This window comes from Poromitra crassiceps, assembly GCF_964638095.1.
Source record: "Poromitra crassiceps genome assembly, chromosome: 6".
NCBI classification, from domain to species: Eukaryota; Metazoa; Chordata; class Actinopteri; order Beryciformes; family Melamphaidae; genus Poromitra; species Poromitra crassiceps.
Window position 1 is genome coordinate 62,484,361 of NC_139627.1, and position 27,733 is coordinate 62,512,093.

Consider the following 27,733-nt stretch of genomic DNA (forward strand, 5'->3'; position numbering starts at 1 on the left):
TAACTAGCACCTGAGTGCGTAGCAAGGCACACATCACCAGGCCGCTAACTAGCACCTGAGTGCGTAGCGAGGCACACATCACCAGACCGCTAACTAGCACCTGAGTGCGTAGCAAGGCACACATCACCAGACCGCTAACTAGCACCTGAGTGCGTAGCAAGGCACACATCACCAGGCCGCTAACTAGCACCTGAGTGCGTAGCAAGGCACACATCACCAGACCGCTAACTAGCACCTGAGTGCGTAGCAAGGCACACATCACCAGACCGCTAACTAGCACCTGAGTGCGTAGCAAGGCACACATCACCAGACAGCTAACTAGCACCTGAGTGCGTAGCGAGGCACACATCACCAGACCGCTAACTAGCACCTGAGTGCGTAGCGAGGCACACATCACCAGACAGCTAACTAGCACCTGAGTGCGTAGCGAGGCACACATCACCAGACAGCTAACTACAGTAGCACCTGAGCGCGTAGCGAGGCATGCTGCACCAGACAGCTAAGTATCACCTGAGCGCGCAGCGAGGCACACATCATCAGACAGCTAACTAGCACCTGAGGACGTAGCGGGGCAGACATCATTAAACAGCTAACTAGCACCTGAGCACGTAGCGAGGCACACATCATCAGACAGCTAACTAGCACCTGAGCACGTAGCGAGGCACACATCATTAAACAGCTAACTAGCACCTGAGCATGTAGCCGGGCAGACATCATTAAACAGCTAACTAGCACCTGAGCACGTAGCGAGGCACACATCATCAGACAGCTAACTAGCACCTGAGCACGTAGCGAGGCACACATCATCAGACAGCTAACTAGCACCTGAGCATGTAGCCGGGCAGACATCATTAAACAGCTAACTAGCACCTGAGCATGTAGCCAGGCACACATCATTAAACAGCTAACTAGCACCTGAGCGCGTAGCGAGGCACACATCATCAGACAGCTAACTAGCACCTGAGCATGTAGCCAGGCAGACATCATTAAACAGCTAACTAGCACCTGAGCACGTAGCGAGGCACACATCATCAGACAGCTAACTAGCACCTGAGCACGTAGCGAGGCACACATCATCAGACAGCTAACTAGCACCTGAGCATGTAGCCAGGCAGACATCATTAAACAGCTAACTAGCACCTGAGCACGTAGCGAGGCACACATCATCAGACAGCTAACTAGCACCTGAGCATGTAGCCGGGCAGACATCATTAAACAGCTAACTAGCACCTGAGCACGTAGCGAGGCACACATCATCAGACAGCTAACTAGCACCTGAGCACGTAGCGAGGCACACATCATCAGACAGCTAACTAGCACCTGAGCATGTAGCCGGGCAGACATCATTAAACAGCTAACTAGCACCTGAGCATGTAGCCAGGCACACATCATTAAACAGCTAACTAGCACCTGAGCGCGTAGCGAGGCACACATCATTAAACAGCTAACTAGCACCTGAGCACGTAGCGAGGCACACATCATCAGACAGCTAATTAGCACCTGAGCACGTAGCGAGGCACACATCATCAGACAGCTAACTAGCACCTTAGCACGTAGCGAGGCACACATCATCAGACAGCTAACTAGCACCTGAGCATGTAGCCGGGCAGACATCATTAAACAGCTAACTAGCACCTGAGCGCGTAGCGAGGCACACATCATTAAACAGCTAACTAGCACCTGAGCATGTAGCCAGGCAGACATCATTAAACAGCTAACTAGCACCTGAGCACGTAGCGAGGCACACATCATCAGACAGCTAACTAGCACCTGAGCACGTAGCGAGGCACACATCATCAGACAGCTAACTAGCACCTGAGCATGTAGCCGGGCAGGCATCATTAAACAGCTAACTAGCACCTGAGCACGTAGCGAGGCACACATCATCAGACAGCTAACTAGCACCTGAGGACGTAGCGAGGCACACATCATTAAACAGCTAACTAGCACCTGAGCACATAGTGAGGCACACATCATCAGACAGCTAACTAGCACCTGAGCATGTAGCCGGGCAGACATCATTAAACAGCTAACTAGCACCTGAGCGCGTAGCGAGGCACACATTATTAAACAGCTAACTAGCACCTGAGCATGTAGCGAGGCACACATCATTAAACAGCTAACTAGCACCTGAGCATGTAGCGAGGCACACATCACCAGACAGCTAACTAGCACCTGAGCGCGTAGCGAGGCACACATTATTAAACAGCTAACTAGCACCTGAGCGCGTAGCGAGGCACACATCATTAAACAGCTAACTAGCACCTGAGCGCGTAGCAAGGCACACATCACCAGACAGCTAACTAGCACCTGAGCGCGTAGCGAGGCACACATCACCAGACAGTTAACTAGCACCTGAGCGCGTAGCGAGGCACACATCACCAGACAGCTAACTAGCACCTGAGCGCGTAGCGAGGCACACATCACCAGACAGCTAACTAGCACCTGAGCGCGTAGCGAGGCACACATCACCAGACAGCTAACTAGCACCTGAGCGCGTAGCGAGGCACACATCACCAGACAGCTAACTAGCACCTGAGCGCATAGCGAGGCACACATCACCAGACCGCTAACTAGCACCTGAGTGCGTAGCGAGGCACACATCACCAGACAGCTAACTAGCACCTGAGCGCGTAGCGAGGCACACATCACCAGACAGCTAACTAGCACCTGAGTGCGTAGCGAGGCACACATCACCGGACAGCTAACTAGCACCTGAGCGCGTAGCGAGGCACACATCACCAGACAGCTAACTAGCACCTGAGCGCGTAGCGAGGCACACATCACCAGACAGCTAACTAGCACCTGAGCGCGTAGCGAGGCACACATCACCGGACAGCTAAACACTCTGGACTTGACTGAAGTAGCACTACGTAGATTAAATGATGAAGGAGGATAAAGGGGTTATCAACGTGCACTTGTACGTCAGTTTATTGAAGACACAGCACTTCCTTGTGGTCAAGTTGTCATAGTGTGAAACTGAAAATTATACAAATGTGACTATGAGATGAAATACAATGAAATATGAGCAGAAATATAAGCAAATTATTTATTTTAACATAGATGAACCACTACTCACAGACATAGGCAATTCTAGGCTTTCCAAACAGGGGTTGCACCACCAAGAAGGTAATAGGATTCCGACTGGGGGGTATCTAGCGGGGGCTCTGCTCCCCCTGGACAAAGAAATTTTAAAGTAAAATGCATTAATCTGGTGCACTCTGAGAGCAAAATGAAGAGGCTAGTAGATATGATAGCCATATAACTTGTCGCAGAACATCAATTTTGGTTTATTTGGTAAAAGTGGAACTGTATTCCTTCTGGTTTTCTTCATTGTTCATGCTTTTGTGGAAAGTATTCACTAAAGAGTCTATAGTGAATGCTGCTATTAACTTTGTGTTTACTTTTGCTACTAAACCAACATCAAGACATCCAAGCAAGTTCTGACAGAGAGCAATGCCATTGGACCCATTGGACAAACACATTTGCATATCCCCCAGCATACATTGTTCCTTCCTAACCTTTGACCACAAAGTAAAGTAACCACATTAAATAAGTGGTGAGTGGAAATAATCATTACCCTATTCTTAGTTAAACATGCTGTTTTGGAACATTCAATAAAGACAAATAAAAAAATAGACTATGACTCGACACCTAAGTGATACACACATGTTATGAGAGTGGTATATACGTAAGGGATAATATATTGTGAGCCGGTGATTACTGGCGAAATAATGACCGACAGGTGAATGATTGAGCCCGACGCGCAGCGGAGGGCTTAATCATTCACCTGAAGGTCATTATTTCCAGTAATCACCGGCTCACTATACATTATCCCGCTTAGAACACGGCCTACAACTAAATCATTCAATAATCTGACAAAAATAATTATTCAAATAGATTTTTTAATAGCGTTTTCAACGACAAAGCGGTTTCATTCGTAATTGGCACACAAGACACCACAGCTGCAACTGATTGGCCTAATTAGTAGTGTTTGCTGACAAAAGGCTCTTATCAACTGATTAATCCAGGTGTGGCAGAGCAGCGGTCGGTTGTCGAGAAATAATGACCGGTGAATCTTGTTGATTGACCAATCAGAATCGAGTATTCAAGAGAGCCGTGTTCTAATGTACTGTATACCCCTCACACTAATATCCGTTTTAGTGTAGAATGGTTAGTTCCTTGCTCTGCTCTCTCCTACAGTGCAACGGACAAACAACCATGTCCTGTATGCAGCGTGCGGGAAAAGCCCTGCTGAAAAAACCAGCATGCACCAGCATAGCTTTTTATGCTGGTGTACCAGCATCCCAGCATCACATGCTGGGATGCTGGTAAATTTGTTGTGTTTTGAAAACACAACAAGTTATGCTGGTGTACCAGCATCCCAGCATGGGATGCTGGTGGTGTGACCAGCATGGGATGCTGGTGGTGTGACCAGCATGGGATGCTGGTGGTGTGACCAGCATGCAATGATGCTGGTATGCTGGTGGTGTGACCAGCATGCGATGATGCTGGTATGCTGGTGGTGTGACCAGCATGGGATGCTGGTCACATATGCTGGTCTTGTGACCAGCATGGGAAGCATACACCAGTACACCTATGCTGGTGTGCTGGTGTGACCAGCATACACCAGCTATTCTGGTGTCAAAACACAACATGCTGGTCTATGGTTGAATGCTTGTTAACCAGCACCCCATGCTGAGAGTAGTCAGACCAGATAAACATCACAAAAGTAATCTTTCTTGAACTAGTTAAATGAAGACTATTTCAGGTTTACATAACAATATAATTATTTATTAAATAAAAGCAACACAGAGAGGGAGTGGGAGAGAGAACCGCACATACAGCAGTGCACCTGAAGAGTCAGCCTGTACCTGTCTTTATGTCAAAAGTATTAAAAGTAAAAGTGTGACTCAACTCAATTAATGTGCTGAAGGCAATTAAAGACTCATTACAATTAAACTCAATTAAATAATAAAACTACTGACTAATTAACAATAACACAACAAACAGGCAACATCACCCGACAAGAAAAGAGGTCACCCCAGGAACAGCTGGAGAAGAGGTGTGCAGGCAGAAATGTCTGGGAGCAGGCTCAATTGGGGAGAACAGGGAAGAACCGCCAACCACCGACATTTTGTCAATAGCCTATGCTCCCTTGAGGAGCAAAGGCCTTAAGTCAAATCAGAAGTAGAGAATTCCACTGAAAAACAATGCAGATTTATTTTGCACAAAATCTCACAATCCTAAAAACTTTATGGAAAAAAACAATGTTTTGCAGGCATTCATTTACCGTAATTAATTAATTTCAGTTATTGAGAGTTGATTTGAGTTCAGTCGTGGACCAGTGATGTCATTCACAAATCACAACTTAAATCAACTCTCAATAACTGTCAAACTAAATGAATGCCTGCAAAATGGTTTACAGTTTTTGGATATGTGTGAGATTATGTGCAAAATATATCAGCATTGTTTTTCGGTGGAGTGTCCCTTCAAGTGCTATTCTTTGCTTGTTTGTTTATGTCCATTATTTTCTCTGTGATGTAGCATCCAGGCTTCCCCACTCGAGCTTCCACATCTGCTTCACCCAGGTTTTGGTTCTGGAGCCATTCTTTCTATCAAACTGAAAAGCAAACAGAGATAAATTAGTGGCAGAGTAACACTGTTCTTTGGTCAATATTTCAACTGCCATTTGAAAAAGTGCTACACAAAAGTGACGCATGAGCTACTTTAAAAATTATTTCACTGTACTGTCTGCCCAGGGTCTAGCTGTACAAAGACCTTTCTGGCTCACAGCCCGATTGGTCCCAAGTTCCCAACACATTTTAAAATTCATCTTGAAGTTGATAAGTCAGATACTGTAAGTGGGGGCGTTAAATCGCACCTTTCTGATCCACCTTGGAACCTGGTAAAACAGCTCATCCATTCCAGACACATTACAATTTGGTAAATAAGAGTCCAAATGCAGTGACACATGCATTAGGTTCCATGGGATCATGGCATCAGCTATGTGCACAAATCATTTATTTAACAAGCCAGTCACCTTTAATTAAAACTACAGCCACCCACAGGATATGTCCATCTAGATCGTTTTGGTGTGAGTTGCTGAGTTTTGGAGACACCGGCCATGTTGTGGTGCTCAAAGCACACACAAAAAATAAAAATAAAATAAAATAAAATAAAATCCTTTCCAGAAAGGATAAAAAGCAAGTAGGCCTAGAGGACCACAGGAATAGGTTTTTGGAGAAAAGAAAAGTTCTCAACTTACTTAACAGATTAATGTGTGTCCTCCACTGGCCGTTTCTCCCTCAATGTATGATATCTCATCGAAAACCTGCACACACACAGTATATAGACAAAGAGACAGTGTCAATTAGAAAAGCATGTGTGAAAAGCAGCACTTGCCCCTCCCTCATTACCACCACTGAGGTGCCCTTGAGCAAGGCCCTTAACCCCTTAATGTGTGTGTGAGTGCGAGCAGGGCCCACTTGAAAAAGAGATGGAAATCTCAATATGGTTACATCCAAGATCTACAGAGCATTACAGGGAAACAGTTTAGTGACTGTAATATTTGCACAATTGAAAAGTGAAACCCAACGAAAAAGGTCTGGGTCAGTTTCTCTAGCTTTACTTTACACATCACAAATACCAGGTAAGGTAGAGCTTTCCCCCTGTTTTCATATTTATACAGTAATTAAATCAGCTCCACCATTAAAGTCGAAGTGAACCGGAACGGAATGCACCAGCGCGAGCGTCAGACACTGAAAACGAATTGAGAGGCGGACCATATACGTGTCGATGATTTGATTTGACAATTCTGAGGACTGGCTTTGGGATTGGCCAATCCTGGCGTGTTCTACCCGCAAATCAAGTGGGATTCAGCCTGTTGTCATGCTACACGAGTGGGATCCGCAGAGTACCAGGGAGCCAGCTGCTTCGTGCGGGGAGAGCGGACAATCCGATTCATAGGTGCTGCCCGCCCGCCTGGAATCTCCGAGAGACGACCCCTGACAGCCAGGGAGGCTGTCAGGCTCGGAGGCGCGCGCCATTATCGTTATAAATGTAAATAATATTCCTGGAATGCGTGTTTTAACGAGCCAGTTACATTTCTTTGCATTCTTAGACATTACCGTTTGATTTAGTTTGCATAATTGCTCAAGTTAGTAGTTAGTTTATGGGCTAGAAACTCTGCCAGATGACAGGCACTAGGCGCCATTTTCGCCTTCATTTGGAAGAGAAAATGATCCTGTAATGAAGATTTGATTGACAGCTGAACCAAAATACTAAACTAAATACTAAACCAAAATACTAGCCTGTTACAATATAGAATTATCACCCAGCCATAACGCCACCACAAGCGCGCGCACGCACGCACGCACACGCACACACACACACACACACACACACACATACACACAGAGCTGAAGGTGAGAGCAGCGATCTATCACGGTAAAAAAGTGTTCCCCCCTCAGCTTCCATACTCAGCGGCCCCTCTCCTTCTTACAAGTAATTGACTAACGTGAATAACCTCTTTCTGTCGTAGTAAATAACACACAAGTTAAGCCTACTTCACTCACCTCCACAAATAATCTGCTTCAAGCCGCCGGTTCGTTGAAGACCGGAGCAGTGAGTGCTGTACTGACAATTGACAAATGGTGCAGACAGGTCCAGCCGCGCGAAAGTTTGGAGATGGTCTCGCGCAGCATATCAGAGGCGTAGTGATACTCAGTTCCATAAAATAGTTCCAATTGAATGGAGGGTATGCAGCACGGACGTCACTTTCCCACTGGAACATGCCCCCTCAATCGGGACTGGCAAAACCTAAAACCTATGGGCAAAAGTTAACATTCAGCAGGTTCTCTGTTGTTTGGAGCAGCAGGTGTCATTAATCTAGGCTGATTACTGCATTCAAAATCAGTCTTGCTGTCACTCAGTGGGCGTGACCATGCAGTGACTTCTGCCTGTGGCATCACGTGCATACCCTCTATATGGGAAAACTGGCCTCAGAAATGAGTCTGACCCATGGCCACCTAGAGTTTATATTAATTAAAGCCTCTGTTACAGTAGAAAACATAACATAGCTTGAAAGTAATAATAGTAATAATAATGACAACAACAACAACAACAACAACAATAATAATAATAATAATAATAATAATAATAATAACAATAACAATAAAGGTAATAATAATAATAATAATAATAATACATTCATGTGTAATGTTATTTTAAAGGACTATGCTTGATATAGAATTGCATTAGCCTCTTGTATTGTGTTATATTAGCCTGTTACCCTGTAAGGTGTTTTGTTGGGCATGGTTAAAACTTTTTTCTTGTGTGTTGCGTTATTTGTTGCTTATGTTATAACTTGGCCCTGTACCATTTATTTTATCTGGCAAGCTGTCAATGGAGGCCAGAAGACGATACAAAATATAAAAAAGAAGGCATATAACCCTAGCCTGGGTAAACCCAGCCTCCACGTGACCTGCTCTCAGACCTGCTCTGCTCTCGTAGTGACTGAGAGCAGGTCTGAGAGCAGGTCATGTGGAGGCTGGGTTTACCCAGGCTAATATAACCCACCCTATAACCCATAGGGGATGGGTGATGGGCCAGATTGTTTCCCAAACTTTTTCACATCAAGGTCCCCTAAACTAGACCACAGACCCCCAATTTTGTGCCAGGGTCCCCCATCCAATAAAACTTTTGCTTTTAGATGTTTTCCTCATGGTTGCCATGGCAGCCATTTTACTTTCCACTATAATCTAATTATTTTTGCATCAAATCTCCTGAACCAAACATGATGACAGAAAAGGTGATGTCTACCCCTTACTGTATGTTTTCATGGTATGATCCAGTGTAGGAAATTAGCCAGGGGCAAGGCCAAATATGCTCTAATAAATCTCAGAATGCACCAAAAAAACATGATCAAGGGGCAAAAATTGTCCCCAAGATTTTGATAGGCCTAATTATATTCTCATTACATTAATTACATTTTCATTTGCTTATCTAACACACACTAACACAATTAACTTTTGTAAAACACCCCAAAAAGGGACCTAGGCTTGGCCTGGACACGAAAGTTAAAATTAAATCCATGCCATGGACCAGCAGGGGTACAGAGGAGGTCATTTCCATTGTGGAGCACTTCACAATCTCCTCCACCAGCATGACCATGCTGGTCAAGCAATCCCCAGCACAACCATGTTGGTCCACCAGCTTCACCATGCTGGTCCAGCAACTTCACCAGCTTTACCATGCTGGTCCACCAGCTTCATCAGCATGTCCATGCTGGTCCACCAGCTTCACCATGCTGGTCCACCCGCTTCACCATGCTGGTCCACCAGCTTCATCAGCATGACCATGCTGGTCCACCAGCTTCACCATGCAGGTCCACCAGCTTCACCAGCTTCACCATGCTGGTCCACCCGCTTCACCATGCAGGTCCACCAGCTTCACCAGCTTCACCATGCTGGTCCACCTGCTTCACCATGCTGGTCCACCAGCTTCATCAGCATGACCATGCTGGTCCACCAGCTTCACCAGCTTCACCATGCTGGTCCACCAGCTTCACCATGCTGGTCCACCAGCTTCACCATGCTGGTCCAGCAACTTCACCAGCAAGGCCATGGTAGTTTACCAGCTTCACCAGCAAGCGTTAGCTGGTGGACCAGCAAGGTAATGCTGGTCCACCAGCATCAGACCAGCACTAACCAGCATAGACCAGCATCAGACCAGCACTAACCAGCATAAACCAGCATAGACCAGCAAGAAATTCATGCTGGTCTATGCTGGTTTTTTCAGCAGGGGGAGGGGGCGCCTGGGCGCACACCAGTGTTTTTTGTTTGTTTGTTGTTGTTTTGTGAGGGCTACAGCGCGCCCTAGCCGAACTGGCGCCCCAGGCAGGAGGCTGCTTCGCCTGTAGGGTGAGCCGGCCCTCATCAACTATCGTTTATATGTCAACATAAAATAAAAAATAATCTGGCCACTGCACGTGCAGCCGGTGCACCAACGCTCACAGACAAAGCTTCTCCAAGGAACACAGGCAGATGGAGCGAGATCAAAAGAGGTCTTGACTCCTGCTGTTGAAGGCATGGCTGCTTTTAACATGTACCTAACAAACCATGTGACTTCAAACAACCAATGAACACGCAAACTACAGACCATGTGACTTCAAACAACCAATGAGCATGCACACGTCTAAAATAGGGGACATTTATCTTGAAGGTGCTAGAACGAACCTCTTAAACACATGTATACATGTGTTTTTCACATAATATGAAATACATGTAACATTTCACATAAATATACATACATAGGCTATATATACAGTATAAACACAAACACACACACACACACACATATATATATATATATATAAGGTACACACACACACACACACGGTACGTACAGGATTACGGCTGCCGGCGCAACTGCGTGTGTGCATGTGTGTGTCTGAGCTGATGTTGGATTATGTACGTCCCAAGTTGAGGCTCATGTTGAAGCATGTTTCTCACTTTACTCAAGAGAATCACAGTTGACTACACACCTGTAGGCTCGTTCTGCGCAGATTCGACCAGCGACTTGTTTGGCCCATTGTATGATGGTTAGAAAAGTTGTCCGACTTGCTCCGACTGTGTGAGCCATGGGACTCTTGTGAGAGCTTTGGAGCGAGGTGCTGCAGGTGCTCAACACAGGTTCAACACAGGTGCATCACAAACCCGCAGTGAAGTGTAGAAACTTCAAGTGAAGATTTTACATAAATACCACCTGTACTGCTGTAAAAATATGTAATATGAAGGTGGGGGACATTTGAGCAGTCAGTGTGGGTGGTGCTAAATGCACATTTTAATTTGTTTACCAACAGCCGTTAAACAAAATGTAGAAGAAGAAAAGCAGCAGTGATTGTGCAGTCGGGGGTGTTCGGCTTGTTGATGCAACTCAAACGAGCTCAATGACATGAACGGCTGGATCAATTAAACCAGGGAATCAGTGTTCAAGAGTACCCATTACATCACTCCTTCCTCCCTGTCTCTCTGTGTCTGTAGGACCCGTCCAGTGGTCCGAGTCGAGGCATCTCTGGTGCTGCCTGAGCAGATTAATCACCGGGTGGCGCTCTGCCGTGACCAGGGATCTCCAGCCACCTGCATCAACGTTACTGTCTGCTTCAGCGTCCGCTCCAGACAGTACAGAGGAGCTATAGGTAGGGAGGTCAAACCAGTTTGTGTGATTTTCTGAAAAATATATTTTAACAGCTTATGATGCATCTATCTTGCTATATGTACTAGTACAGGGGTTCCCACTTAACACATTCACTGCCAACAGTTTTTTTTTTACTGTAGGTAGCTTCTGCCAAGGGTTTTTTTGAGGATTCTGGCTCATCTTTCAAGAGCAGAGGATTATTTTCTGCTAGGAATTTGTGAACACAAAATATCTCAAAAGAACTAATAGAATGTGTGCTTTCTCTGTCTAAAAGAGTTAGTTTGTAGAGTTAGTAGTTATGTAGGCATTAGCAGTTGAATACAGCATGGTTTCAGCGTCTGAAAAGGAAAGTTGAGATAAATGCCTTTTTGTGAAATTCGATAGAACAGTCACTTTAACTATTTATTTTTGGCATCAGTAACACATCAGACATCTAAACAATAGTTCTGAACAGTAATTTCCTCCATAACACCACCCCCACCCCCCTCTCCTTCAAACTCCTCCCTCCGTGTGTGTTCTCCTCCTCCCTCCGTGGCTCTGCAGCGGGTTTGTCACAAGCGAGTTTCTGCTGTCTGTGCTGCTTGGCTGCTGGCGGCCGCTCTTTGGGCGAGTCTGGATGGGGCTCGTTCGTCTCTGGGTTTTCGGTTGTGAGCTCAGCTGGAATGAAGCTGCGTGCGATTCTGGGCTTTCTGCTGGTGTTTCAAAGTGTGTTGCACCCAGAATCTATTTTTGGAATGCCCCACCGCCAGCTCCCAGCGCGAAAGCGAAAGCGTTTTCGCCAATCCATTTTCATGAGAATGGCTTCCTCACGCTGCTGTTTTTGCTTGGCTTTCTCTCGTCTGGAGAGCACTGTCGCCACTTAGTGGGTCGGTAAAATAGGTTATACACGTTCAATAGCTCCCATATTTTTATAGGAGATGTAAAAGGGTTTGATCCACGTCCCACCGTCAAAACTTTTTTTTTTTTTTTGACGAGATTTCACTAACATTTTGCCTCTTTGGAGCGTTCCATGACAGGCTTCGCTTGATACCAATGGATGCTTTAGGTCTTCTAGCTTCATAGACGGCCATTTCATTTCCCACGCAAATCGGGAGTCTTGGCAGACCACTTGTGGCCCACCTGCAGTACCTCCACGGCCCACCAGTGAGCCACGGCCCACACTTTGGGAATCACTGTTTTAGTATATGACCAATAAATAACAAATCAAAGGTTTCCTGGCCTAGATAGTGCGTTTTTGTTTGAAATACAATTTTAAGGTCAAATTCTGATGAATTACTCCTGAAACAGTGGGTCTCACTCTCACATTAAATATGACTCCCTCCTGGAAAGTCCTGGAAAACCCCTCACTCCTACACTCCAGCTGAGATTGGGCTGGGAATTTGGGGTGGGTTATGATCTGGAGAAGGTCATGGGCAGGTTGCCCAGTCCTTGAACCACCTGGAATCCTGGAAACCACCTGGAAACCACGTCACACCCACACCCCAGGTCGGATTGGGCTGAAGATTTGCATGGCGGGGTGTTATGATCTGGGGAAGGTCATGGGCAGGTTGTACAGTCCAACCACCTGGAAAGTCCTGTAACCACCTGGAAAGTCCTGGAAACCATCTCAAGCCCACACCCCAGGTCGGATACGGCTGAAAATTTGGGGAATTATTTTTATACCACTGAAATGTATTTCACAAAAGATAGTGCAGTAATACACAATGCCTCATCAGTGACTGATGTCATACACAATGCATGTCATACACAATGCATCATCAGTGACTGATGTCATCAGTAATGTCATACATAGGCATTGTGACATCATCAGTGATGTCATAAATTCACTCTCACACACACACACACACACACACACACACAAGGCTATAGTTCAGTGATGATGTCACTGATGAAAGGCTATAGTTCAGTGATGATGTCACTGATTACATCATCAGTGACTGATATGATTAGAATCAGAATCAGCTTTATTGGCCAAGTATGTACACATAAAAGGAATTTGGCTCTGGTTTGCTTTGCTCTCATAATACTCACATACAGAGAAGAAAGAAAGAAAGGTATGCACAAGTCAACAAATATGTATATATAGTATGAAGGAATGTACAGCCATCTATCTTATATATCATATATGTTTTTATCTGGTTAAATCTGAAACATCTGTATTTAAAGCACGACTAACCCCCAGATTTCTGGCAGAACGGCATGCTGCTTGGAAAAACCAAGAAATAAAGGTGAAAATCGTCACCTCTTGTCTCACTATACTCTTTGGCTGTGCTCAGACGGCTCAGACAGGAAACGTTGGAATTTCTTTACCGGAAAACGACGCCATGACAGTTTGCTCACCGCATCAAGAAAAATGTTATATGAGAGCTACAAAATCTTTATAAATATCAACAACTAGCCAACGCTGGTGGCCTGTATGGAAACAGCGTTGCTCAAAATGGTTGAAAGTTATATCAATTTGGTCATTCAGTGGCAAACTACTCAACTGCCATTGACTCCCATGTAACTATTGTTAAAGTGACGCGAGCCGGCTGCAGCAGCAGAGCACAATAGGCAGGAGAAACCCCCCGCTCTGAACACGCTCTAATGTAATCACAATGGGAGATTTCTGCATTGAGGTAAACACGTTAAATTGTTCACCAACTTGTCTTCTAGATTCTAGAGGACAAGTTGAACCCTAGAACGCTATGAAGTAAATTTTTTAATTTTCGTTTTTTTCCCCCCGTGATTCTTGTCCAAAGGTGCAGTGCAAAAATCACCCTCTGCTTTTTCTTCTCGAGCGCGAAACCAGAGCGGACCTGCAGCTGGGCCGCAGTACAAACACACATTCTCCCCCTCCCTCCTCTTCTCTCTCTCTGCAGTCTGCCCAATCGGAAGTGGTTGAGTGGTTCTGATTGTGGGGTCCGGGGACCACCAGTGGTCCTTGAGAGGATTCCAGGAATCTCTGTTGTCTCTCAACCTAATATATATGGAATTATGGACAAAATCATATATAGGCTACATAAAAAAAAGAACAGATTTGCATCTGAGAGATCAAATCTCATCATATGGGGGTCCATTGCCCCAATGTGATCTAAATTAGGGCTCCTTAATATGAAAAAGGTTGGGAATGATTCACAGCAACACAATGCAATGTCCTTCCTTTTATTCCTATTTATGATTATTGTGGCTTTTATTGATAGTATTGTGTTACATCACCACATGGCCATCTTGGTAGGAAAATAACAGGCGATTGTAATCAATTAACAGGTGATTAACAGGTCAAGTGACACAAACAGCCAATGAGCTGTGTGTATTGTAGCGCCATATTGGTAGGAAAATGCTTGTGACATCATGGGAATACTATAAATAGGCTTGGAGTTGTGAGGAGCCGGGAAAGGGTACAGGGGGAGTAGGGGAGTACTATCTTGAAATCCCATAGTCTTTGGTTCATCGTGACGTCAGGTTGTACTATATTTTGTGCATTTTTGAGGGGAAAAAAAGCACGTTTGAACCCATAGAGGGCACTTATGCGGCTGAAAATGATACAAATGGTACAATGGTAACAGTTTGGTCTCAAATGCGGACATTTTGACCAGAAATCTTCACACACCACCCCAAAAGTCATATACTGTATATTGGTTGAAAGCTGAAAAAAAGTGTTTTGGGGTTTAGTCCTGCTTTAAACGTCTGGACAATGTCCACTTTTTTCATGTTGAACAGCATATAATCGTGCAATATGGAAACATACATGTTTAAGCCTCTGTTTATAATTCTACGTGGCATTTACTGCACATGTACACATGTACAAGCCTGCGGGTCTTAAAGGTCCCATATTGTGCAGATTTTCACAGTATGGGACCTTTAAGTGAGTGGCTCTAACTGTGGTATATTGACTGTGATATATGCTCAATATATCACAGCTGTGAGCCAATCAGATTGCTTGATTTGAGAGAGCCGTTTCAGGCAGTATTGCAAGCTATAAACTACGGTGGCCATGACATGCAAATGACAAATAGCAAAACATAGCGGCCTAATCTCCCCTCCCCTCCTCTCCTCTCTTCTCTGCCCTCTCCTCTCCTTTCCTCTGTCCTCTCTCCTCTCCTCCTCAGATCTCCAGTATGATTTGACCTCTGACCTTCTCCACAAGCCTTCCTTCCCTCATCGTTTCTATTTCCATGGTAACGGATCGTCCAATAGCACAAGGGGGCGGGTCCGAGCTCGACACGACCAGCCCACCTGCGCAACACACCTGGCTTACCTGCGGGTAACACACACACACACACACACACACACACACACAATGTAGTAGTGATCAGTCTAAGGTCGCTTTCACATATAAGCTGTTTGATCCGCTTTAAACACGCCAGAGTTTGTTTCCTCAGATACCCGCTTCGTTTGGGGTGGTATGAAAGCTCAAACCAACTCTGGTGTCGAACAAACAAGCGAACTCTGGTCACAGTTCGCTTCCAAGTGAACCCTGGTGCGGTTAATTTGTGGTGTGAAAGCAAACCGAACTAAACACAAGAGCAAATATAGAATATAGCCGCAAGCGGCGATGCGGGGTCCAAGCTTCCGGTGACTTGGGGGGTATATGTCAGATAGTGCACATTTATTCAGACTTGGTATATGCACAAGTAAACAAAGTTTGGTTGAGATCCGGTGACCTGACGGTTTCCAAGCAGTACTAGTAGTAGTAGTAGTAGCAGTAGTAGTAATAGTGTTGGTAGTAGTGGGAGTGGTAGCAGTAGTAGCAGCAGAAGTACTAAGAATAGTAAATGGTAAATGGTAAATGGACTGCATTTATATAGCGCTTTACAATGTGCCTACATTCACCCATTCACACACCGAAGGCGGCCAGCTGCCACGCAGGGTGCTGGCACAGCCATCGGGAGCAATTTGGGATTCAGTGTCTTGCCCAAGGACACTTCGATGTGCGGACTGGAGGAGCCGGGGAACGAACCACCAACCTTCTAATTAGTGGACAACCCACTCTACCTCCTGAGCCACAGCCGCCACTAGTAGCCAATAGTAGTAGTAGTAGTAGCAGCAGCAGCAGTAGTAGTGGTGGTTGGCTGTTATAGCACCACCATCTGGTAGATTGGTGTAATTTTTTCCTCTGAGTAGTGGGTGATGTCTTGAAACTTGAAGTAGTACTTGGATAGAAAGCAGTTTTTGTGTACAATATCCCTTTAAGTATCTGGACAGAAAGTGGTATTTGGGTAGAACATACTGTCAATACGACAAGTACTTCTCTGGCTCTGCAGATACATATAATATGGTCTACAAAGTTAAATACAACAGTCTGGATAGCTCACTTGGTAAAGTACCTGACTTATGCTAACTAAAGACCATTGCCGCTCAAAGTTCAAACCCCACGTGGGATGAAAAACTTTCAACTTCAAACAGGTAAGTCAGTAACAGTAATTAAAACCCCACATGCTGCCTCCTTATTTTGCGGTGTTTCATGAACTTTTTCAATATCTTGGAAATGTTAGCTGGAGATTGCGTGGCTGTGTTCAAGAACGTGTTTTGCAACAGGAGAGGTTAGTTCTTGTCTCATGATGGAGCTTTTGTGTTCTGAAATCAGAATTTTCAGTTGTCATTGTGTCTTTCCCACACACACATCAAACCATAGGGCGTAGTGGCGTCCACTACAGAAGGTTGATGGGGTTTATCCCTGAAATTGCTTTTGGTGACTATAGCCAGCACCCTGCATGGCAGCTTGTCATGCAGTCCATTTACCATTAAGGACATTTTTGTATTACACACATAATGCACCACTTTACATTAAAAGTATGCCCTGAATGGAGGTGTTTGAACTAATTGGCGTGGGTTGTGCTGTTACAATGAGCACATGAGTGACACGGATAATTCAGATTGAATTCTCTTTTTGGACCTTTCACATGTGAAGACACAATAATGTATTGGAATGTTTTTCCTCTCTCATCTGAAAGAAGGCTCCCAGCAAACACAATTACATCATGATGATGTTCTGATATCATCTTTCAGTGACGTCCAGGACTAGGCCAAATCACAGCCGATTTGGGGATCATTTAGACATCTACACAGGAATGTCAAGAGGACGTCGAAATATGACGTTACCATAAATAGGCATATTCAGTTATTCTGCTATGTACACAGTGTGTATTCAGCAGCGTTATACATAATTATATTCAGATTAACCTTTATTCTACATTTTCAAAAAATAAAACAGTTACCTGGCCGTGGTTTGAACCCAGGACCTCCAGCTTTGGTGTCTGCTACTTTACCCCTACACCATCCTTCCACAGCAATGACAAGGCACGGATATAACCTTATTATGGCATAAACTTGTTTTTATTCAAACGTGGGTGTCAAGTCTTTGTGGATCGGGCATTACTGTGTGACATCTAAACCAACTATGTATTATGCTACAGCAGATGCAGAACCCCAAAACACATTAACCCCACCCAAAATGCTACATTCCAACTTCCAGTAGTAGTAGTAGTAGTAGTAGTAGTAGTAATAGTAGCAGAAGTAGTAATAGTAGTAGTAGTAGTGTTGGTAGTAGTGGGAGTGGTAGCAGTAGTAGCAGCAGTAGTTGTAATTGACCGGTTAATGAGTTGTGGGCAATTTAGTGTTGGCGTGTGTTTTATTAAAAGTTTCGAGATTTAGCATTTCAAAACGGTTTCACGTATCCAAAATCCTTTACTAACCTTAGGTCGGGGTAGTCCATAGATGGCCCAGAAAAAGTTTTGTGTGATTTGGCCAAACGGTCTAGGAGGAGCTCGCAAAAGTAGGTTTTTGATCAAATTCAAAATGGCGGAAAATCTACCACGCAGAAATGGGCGTGGCCTAGTGGGTTAGATACATGATGCTCCAGGGAAACCAGTAGATGTGGAATTTTGATTCTACAGCTCGCAGTTCAGAAGTTATGGACCGACAAACGTGAAATTGGCTGTTATAGCGCCACCATCTGGTGGATTGGTGTAATTTTTTTACTCTGAGTAGTGGGTGATGTCGTGAACCTGTGTGGAAAGTTTGGGTGATGGGGGGTGTATGGTTTCTGAGATCCACACACTTTTAGGGCAGGAAAAGAACAAAAGTAAATACACAAAAGTTTAAACATTTATCATTTCAAGACGGTTTCACGTATCCAAAATCCTTTAATAACTTTGAGTCAGGTAAGTCCAGAGATGCCACAGAAAAAGTTTAGGCTCATTCAGGCAAATGGCCTGGGAGGAGATAGCAAAAGTAGGTTTTAGATAAAATTCAAAATGGCGGAAAATCTAGGCACATGCAAATGGGCGTGGCCTATATGGATAGATGCGTATTGATCCAGGGAATACAGCCGAAGTGGAATTTTGATTCTACGCCTCACGGTTCAGAAGATATGGACCATAACACGAAATGGTCTGTTATAGCGCCACCATCTGGCCGATATGGGTAATTTTTTGTTTCTGAGTAGTGAGGCACATTTACAATCTATGTGCCCAGTCTGGCTATGCTGAGCCTTACAGTTTCTGCTGTACATACAGTTTTACCGGAGAAGAAGAAAAAAAAATATATATATAGCCGCAAGCGGCGATGCGGGGTCCAAGCTTCCGGTGACTTGGGGGGTATTTGTCAGATAGTGCACATTTATTCAGACTTGGTATGTGCACAAGTAAACAAAGTTTGGTTGAGATCCGGTGACCTGACGGTTTCCAAGCAGTACTAGTAGTAGTAGTAGTAGCAGTAGTAGTAATAGTAGTAGTAGTAGTGTTGGTAGTAGTGGGAGTGGTAGCAGTAGTAGCAGCAGAAGTACTAAGAATAGTAGTAGTAGTAGTAGCAGCAGCAGCAGTAGTAGTGGTGCTTGGCTGTTATAGCGCCACCATCTGGTGGATTGGTGTAATTTTTTCCTCTGAGTAGTGGGTGATGTCTTGAAACTATGTGGAAAGGTGGGTGATGTGGGGCGTATGGTTTCTGAGATCCACACACTTTTAGGGCAGGAAAAGAACAAAAGCAAATACACACAAGTTTAGACATTTATCATTTCAAAACGGTTTCACGTATCCAAAATCCTTTAATAACTTTAGGTCGGGGTAGTCCATAAATAACCCAGAAAAAGTTTCGTGTGATTTGGCCAAACAGTCTAGGAGGAGCTCGCAAAAGTAGGTTTTTGATTAAATTCAAAATGGCGGAAAATCTAGGCACACGCAAATGGGCGTGGCCTATGTGGATAGATGCATATTGATCCAAGGAATCCAGGATAAGTGAAATTTTGAGTATAGGACACACGGTTCAGAAGATATGGACCATAAGGCGAAATGGTCTGTTATAGCGCCACCATCTGGTGGATTGGTGTATTTTTTATTCTCCGAGTAGGGGGTGACCTCTTGAACCTATGTGGAAAGTTTAGGTGATGTGGAGGGTATGGTTTCTGAGATCCACACACTTTTAGGGCAGAAAAAGAAGAAAAACAAATAGACAATATAGCCGCAAGCGGCGATGCGGGGTCCAAGCTTCCGGTGACTTGGGGGGTATATGTCAGATAGTGCACATTTATTCAGACTTGGTATATGCACAAGTAAACAAAGTTTGGTTGAGATCCGGTGACCTGACGGTTTCCAAGCAGTACTAGTAGTAGTAGTAGTAGCAGTAGTAGTAATAGTGTTGGTAGTAGTGGGAGTGGTAGCAGTAGTAGCAGCAGAAGTACTAAGAATAGTAAATGGTAAATGGTAAATGGACTGCATTTATATAGCGCTTTACAATGTGCCTACATTCACCCATTCACACACCGAAGGCGGCCAGCTGCCACGCAGGGTGCTGGCACAGCCATCGGGAGCAATTTGGGATTCAGTGTCTTGCCCAAGGACACTTCGATGTGCGGACTGGAGGAGCCGGGGAACGAACCACCAACCTTCTAATTAGTGGACAACCCACTCTACCTCCTGAGCCACAGCCGCCACTAGTAGCCAATAGTAGTAGTAGTAGTAGCAGCAGCAGCAGTAGTAGTGGTGGTTGGCTGTTATAGCACCACCATCTGGTAGATTGGTGTAATTTTTTCCTCTGAGTAGTGGGTGATGTCTTGAAACTTGAAGTAGTACTTGGATAGAAAGCAGTTTTTGTGTACAATATCCCTTTAAGTATCTGGACAGAAAGTGGTATTTGGGTAGAACATACTGTCAATACGACAAGTACTTCTCTGGCTCTGCAGATACATATAATATGGTCTACAAAGTTAAATACAACAGTCTGGATAGCTCACTTGGTAAAGTACCTGACTTATGCTAACTAAAGACCATTGCCGCTCAAAGTTCAAACCCCACGTGGGATGAAAAACTTTCAACTTCAGACAGGTAAGTCAGTAATTAAAACCCCACATGCTGCCTCCTTATTTTGCGGTGTTTCATGAACTTTTTCAATATCTTGGAAATGTTAGCTGGAGATTGCGTGGCTGTGTTCAAGAACGTGTTTTGCAACAGGAGAGGTTAGTTCTTGTCTCATGATGGAGCTTTTGTGTTCTGAAATCAGAATTTTCAGTTGTCATTGTGTCTTTCCCACACACACATCAAACCATAGGGCGTAGTGGCGTCCACTACAGAAGGTTGATGGGGTTTATCCCTGAAATTGCTTTTGGTGACTATAGCCAGCACCCTGCATGGCAGCTTGTCATGCAGTCCATTTACCATTAAGGACATTTTTGTATTACACACATAATGCACCACTTTACATTAAAAGTATGCCCTGAATGGAGGTGTTTGAACTAATTGGTGTGGGTTGTGCTGTTACAATGAGCACATGAGTGACAAGGATAATTCAGATTGAATTCTCTTTTTGGACCTTTCACATGTGAAGACACAATAATGTATTGGAATGTTTTTCCTCTCATCTGAAAGAAGGCTCCCAGCAAACACAATTACATCATGATGATGTTCTGATATCATCTTTCAGTGACGTCCAGGACTAGGCCAAATCACAGCCGATTTGGGGATCATTTAGACATCTACACAGGAATGTCAAGAGGACGTCGAAATATGACATTACCATAAATAGGCATATTCAGTTATTCTGCTATGTACACAGTGTGTATTCAGCAGCGTTATACATAATTATATTCAGATTAACCTTTATTCTACATTTTCAAAAAATAAAACAGTTACCTGGCCGTGGTTTGAACCCAGGACCTCCAGCTTTGGTGTCTGCTACTTTACCCCTACACCATCCTTCCACAGCAATGACAAGGCACGGATATAACCTTATTATGGCATAAACTTGTTTTTATTCAAACGTGGGTGTCAAGTCTTTGTGGATCGGGCATTACTGTGTGACATCTAAACCAACTATGTATTATGCTACAGCAGATGCAGAACCCCAAAACACATTAACCCCACCCAAAATGCTACATTCCAACTTCCAGTAGTAGTAGTAGTAGTAGTAGTAGTAGTAATAGTAGCAGAAGTAGTAATAGTAGTAGTAGTAGTGTTGGTAGTAGTGGGAGTGGTAGCAGTAGTAGCAGCAGTAGTTGTAATTGACCGGTTAATGAGTTGTGGGCAATTTAGTGTTGGCGTGTGTTTTATTAAAAGTTTCGAGATTTAGCATTTCAAAACGGTTTCACGTATCCAAAATCCTTTACTAACCTTAGGTCGGGGTAGTCCATAGATGGCCCAGAAAAAGTTTTGTGTGATTTGGCCAAACGGTCTAGGAGGAGCTCGCAAAAGTAGGTTTTTGATCAAATTCAAAATGGCGGAAAATCTACCACGCAGAAATGGGCGTGGCCTAGTGGGTTAGATACATGATGCTCCAGGGAAACCAGTAGATGTGGAATTTTGATTCTACAGCTCGCAGTTCAGAAGTTATGGACCGACAAACGTGAAATTGGCTGTTATAGCGCCACCATCTGGTGGATTGGTGTAATTTTTTTACTCTGAGTAGTGGGTGATGTCGTGAACCTGTGTGGAAAGTTTGGGTGATGGGGGGTGTATGGTTTCTGAGATCCACACACTTTTAGGGCAGGAAAAGAACAAAAGTAAATACACAAAAGTTTAAACATTTATCATTTCAAGACGGTTTCACGTATCCAAAATCCTTTAATAACTTTGAGTCAGGTAAGTCCAGAGATGCCACAGAAAAAGTTTAGGCTCATTCAGGCAAATGGCCTGGGAGGAGATAGCAAAAGTAGGTTTTAGATCAAATTCAAAATGGCGGAAAATCTAGGCACACGCAAATGGGCGTGGCCTATATGGATAGATGCGTATTGATCCAGGGAATACAGCCGAAGTGGAATTTTGATTCTACGCCTCACGGTTCAGAAGATATGGACCATAACACGAAATGGTCTGTTATAGCGCCACCATCTGGCCGATATGGGTAATTTTTTGTTTCTGAGTAGTGAGGCACATTTACAATCTATGTGCCCAGTCTGGCTATGCTGAGCCTTACAGTTTCTGCTGTACATACAGTTTTACCGGAGAAGAAGAAAAAAAAAAATCGGAACAGATACAATAGGGATCCACGCACTTCGTGCTTGGACCCCTAAAAATGGCAGTGCATCATGAGTAGAAGGATGCAAAACAAAAACTGCAGCGCGCACACGTGTACTGTACACCTGTACGCGCCGCGTGACGTACGTCGTCGTAACAACCACACATCGCTGTCTCTCAACAGGGCTCGCCTTCTCCTTCAGTACTGCCTCGCTCGTCTCATCTGCAGAATTAAATGTTCAACAGCTCGCTAGCTGCCTCATCTGCTGCTCATATTGGGCACATTCTTGTAAAATATATACCCGTAATTCTGCCAATAAGAGCCCGGGCGCTTATTATGCTAAATCAATTTGGACCAGGCGGTAAAAGGAAGACCAGGCGGCAATTAGAGTCAGGCGGTTATTTCCATTTGGGCATAATTGAGCCAGGCGGTTATTATTTTTTTTTACATAAATGCCTGCTCAGCAAAAACGTAAAGTATCAAATTGCTTATTTAAACCAGTGAGATAGTACTTAGTACACACAAGAGGCTAGGTACAGGCAGTTTAAACCAGTGAGATAGTACTTAGTACACACAAAAGGCTAGGTACAGGCAGTTTAAACCAGTGAGATAGTACTTAGTACACACAAGAGGTTAGGTACAGGCAGTTTAAACCAGTGAGATAGTACTTAGTACACACAAGAGGCTAGGTACAGGCAGTTTAAACCAGTGAGATAGTACTTAGTACACACAAGAGGCTAGGTACAGGCAGTTCAAACCAGTGAGATAGTACTTAGTACACACAAAAGGTTAGGTACAGGCAGTTTAAACCAGTGAGATAGTACTTAGTACACACAAGAGGCTAGGTACAGGCAGTTTAAACCAGTGAGATAGTACTTAGTACACACAAGAGGGTAGGTACAGGCAGTTTTGACAAAAACAACAATAACAACGGTAACCAAAAAAATATTCCATTTCCGGCCCGGGCGGCAATTAGAGTCAGGCGCTTATTATGCTAAATCAATTTGGACCAGGTAAATGGAAGACCCGGCGGCAATTAGAGTACAGGCGCTTATTAGAAGAATTACGGTATATATATTTTTTTTTTCAAAGTTTTTTTATTCGTTTTCTGTATATCATACAAAATACAAAATACAGATTTAAATACACTTGACACTTTTAAACAAAAACCCATCCCACGAGAACCCCTAGCCTATTACACCACATACTGTACATCATGTCATACATCGCAGTATATCAGTACACAAAGACACACAAAAGAAAAAGAAAGAGAAAAAACAACAAAAAAACAACAACAACAACAAAAACAGATGAATGAAAATAAATATGAGAGAGGGGGGGGTAAATCTATACATTTGAAATGCTTGAAGCGTCCATTTTCTGTACCTGCTCCAGGACTGGCTGCCAGATGGTATAAAAGTCGAGAGCACAACCCCTTGTAGCGTATCAGATTTTTTCTAGGGTTAGATGGTACATAAGATCTCTGACCCAGTGATTGAAAGTTGGAGGAAACTTGTCTTTCCATTTAAGGAGTACAAGTCTGTAAAATATTTATTTGATAGTAACACCAAAGTAAAACCAGAAATCCCAATATCGCAGGTGGTGTTGCTCCATGGTTTGTGTTTTGCGGATTCACTTGTGTTGTTCAGTCAGCCCTCAGCTAGGCAAGAAGCCTGCTGGAGAGGAGAGATTTCCCTTCTCTATTCTATCCAATAGATGAGTGACTGTTTCGACCACATGACATTGTTTAGAAAGCTCGGTGCGCTTGACAAATTGCTGTGTGAAAGTCAAGTCAAGTTTATTTGTATAGCACATTTCATACACAGAGGCAATTCAAAGTGCTTCACATAAAATGGTTGACAGGAAAAGAAAAGAAAAGAAGAGAGTAAAATGGACATTTAAAAGCATCACAACAAAACTTAAAAAAAAACAGTATAAAAAGTGCATTAAGCAACTTCATAAAATGGTTGACAGGAAAATAAACGAAAAGAAGAAATAAAATGGACATTTAAAAGCATCACAACAAAACTTAAAAAAAAGAGTATAAAAAGTGCAATAAGCAACAGGCGCAGCAGTTGCAGAGAGAGCTAAAACATATAGAGGAGTCATTGGGTTTGCATAGTAGCTGTCAGCAGTTAAAAGCGACGGTAAACATAAAAGTCTTTAGTCTATTTTTAAAAGTAAGTAAGGTTGGGGCAGATCTGAGGTCTTCAGGCAATTTGTTCCAGCTAGCAGAAGCATAGTGGGTAAATGCAGCCTTCCCGTGATTTGATTTGATGCTAGGGACAGTTAATAAGCTGGACCCTGTTGACCTAAGAGTTCTAGACGGTTCGTATCGTGGGAGCAATTCAGTTATGTATTTTGGGCCTAGGCCATTAAGTGATTTATAGACTAATAACAGTATTTTAAAATCTATTCTCTGACACACTGGCAACCAGTGTAAGGACTTAAGAAAGTGAACCAGACCAAATGAAAAATGAAACAATGTTGCAACTTCACCCCCCCCCAACCCCCCTGAATCGCACCGAGTCCACCAGCTTATATGTGAAAGCGACCTTAGTTTAACCAGTAAATGGGCTCCTCCTCTCCTCTCTCCATGTCTCCTCTCATCCTTCTCTCCTTCTACAGAGGGAGGTGAGGGACATTTTCACTCCGGTCCAGTTTGAAGTTTCCTACACTCTAAGAGAACCAAACGTCCACAGAGCCGTTTCCAGAACTTTCCCTCCATTAAAACCCATCCTACAGCAGACCGGAGAAAATCACAACACCATCACCAATAAGGTACCAGCTAGAACCAAGCAGTTGCCACCTAGAACCAACCAGGTACCAGCTAGAACCAAGCAGGTACCAGTTAGAACCAAAGCATGACTTTGCCAAGAGCCAACTGGTGCAGAAGCCTTGGTCCGGGCTGGTGGGGGGGCTGTGGGTAGTGATGGGCCTGCTTGCAGGACTAGTGTACTGTGTAGGCCTAAAGGTTTCCCTCAAGGAGGTTCTAGAGACAGTTTTAACTTGACAACATTTAAACATTCTAAATTGGCCCTAGCAGTTCGTGCTCGTGGCATGTCGCCGGTCTTCAGCTTTGCCGGTAGAGAAAGTGACGTCACTTAGTGCATGTAGCCTTTCTGATTTATAACTTCTAGTGCAACAGTTTGCAGACAAACTGCGACTTTCTTGACATGCAAAGTTAAGTTTTAAATGGACAAAATTAGCGTTGGCACCCCGTGGCACAATTCAAACGGGATCAAAAAAGTAACCTTATTTTCCGTCCACCGCCATTCATATTTTTCGCAGCGCTGGTACAGGGAGAAAGCAGGAAGTGACATTTCACTTTGGCTCTCTATAACATGGGCAGACCATTTCAGCCCTATAACATTATATGTAACGTTATACGTTATAGAGCCCAAATGGTCTATAAAAGCGTCACTTTATACATAACTTATGTAACGCTAACGTGACATAACATCACAAGTTTTTGCAGACTTGAATGCTGTTGGTCGTTTGTTTAATTTGCTCTTCTGTATGTTATTGGATATTAAAAAGCTGATACACACTTGTCTTGAGGCAATTCCACCAAGCTCAGTTAAAAATATGGCAATTTAATGTGTCATGATTATTGGAAAACATGGAATCTGTGGCGATTCACTTATCTCCCGATTCGATACTATCACGATTCTTGGGTGCCGATTCGATTTATATTGCGATTCTTAAGTATTGCGATTCTACGATTATTGCGATTCGATATTACGATTTATTGCGATTTTTGTTTATTTTTTTCTTTTATTTTTTCAGTTTGTTTGCTTTTTTACACTAGATTAGAACATGGGAAAAGTTGAATCATACACTAGAGACTGTATATTATATATCATGAGTAGGGCTGGGCGATATAGTTAAAAACAGGGGCGGACTGGGATCATAATTCAGGCCGGGCATTAGATACCAAGCAGGCCAGGCCGATATGGGCCATCGCGCGTGAAATTTGGGCCGTTTGAAGCCAGATTTGGGCCGTTTGAAGTCCAATTTTACAATGAGATGCACCCACTTTAACCCTGAAGTGTAATTATTACTTCAGACTAACTAATAAAGTAATAACACCACTAGTAAACCAGTAGGCGGCGCCTGGCCTGCTGTTCAGTGAGTGGCCTGACTGCAAGCACCCAAAAAAAAAAAAAAAAAAAATTTTTTTTTTTTTTTTTTTTTCAATTTGCGATTATCGATTCTGGAATAAAAGATCGATCCAAAAAATCGTGACATTAAAAATCGCGATACTTAGGTGAATCGATTTTTTCCCCCACCCCTAGAATCTATAGAACTCAAGATAGCCTAAAATCTTGCACGAATACGTCTTCTGGTAAATTAGGTAGATAATCCACCACAACACTTGACACAAATATAACCATTTCACAGCAGTCCAGCCCACCATGGTGGGAAAGGAACCATTCTTAAAGTTTGAATTATATTGAAATATATGTTGCATGGTGTATCCTATGTAATGTATGCCGAATTGTTACAGATAACCATATTTCATTTCAATAAATATAAAACATTTGTTGCTTTGAAGCATCGGTTGGTTCTCCATCTTCATGTTCTTCTTCCTCTCGTCCTCTGGTCCAAGCTGATTCACTCGACATCAACGATCTTTATATCACCTCTTATCATTTTATCCAACCTGCCTCTGACCAGACAACTAACCCATTAATTTAAATTAACTCTCTCTCTCTCTCTCTCTCTCTCTCTCTCTCTCTCTCTCTCTCTCTCTCCCTCCCCATGTCTCTCTACCAGACTCAGTTTGCTCGCTCTTGTTCTCTGGTCAACTGTTCCACCGACCTGCAGCTGTCAGCTCGGCTCATACTCCCACAGTAAGAACACACACACACACACACACACACCTACACGCATACACACACGCACACACACACACACACACACACACACACACACACACACACACACACACACACAGCCATAGCCATGGAGTCAACACACACACACACACACACACACACATGCACATGCACACACACACACACACACACACACACACACACACAGCCATAGCCATGGAGTCAACATTGGGAGGGGGGGCAAATGTGCCCTCATCTACGATATT

The 27,733-nt window shown here is 43.8% G+C and overlaps 1 protein-coding gene across 1 annotated transcript in view; it reads left to right on the plus strand.

Moving 5' to 3' along the window:
* itga4 (integrin alpha 4) overlaps window positions 1-27,733 on the plus strand; it is a gene marked incomplete at its 5' end in the record, with an annotated part of 155,792 nt that overhangs the window by 90,518 nt on the left and 37,541 nt on the right. Inside the window, 4 exons of the mRNA XM_083638333.1 lie at window positions 11,046-11,200; window positions 15,291-15,445; window positions 25,255-25,407; window positions 27,406-27,482. Coding sequence (XP_083494459.1) covers window positions 11,046-11,200; window positions 15,291-15,445; window positions 25,255-25,407; window positions 27,406-27,482 — 540 coding nt within the window. The remainder of the gene's footprint in view (window positions 1-11,045; window positions 11,201-15,290; window positions 15,446-25,254; window positions 25,408-27,405; window positions 27,483-27,733) is intronic.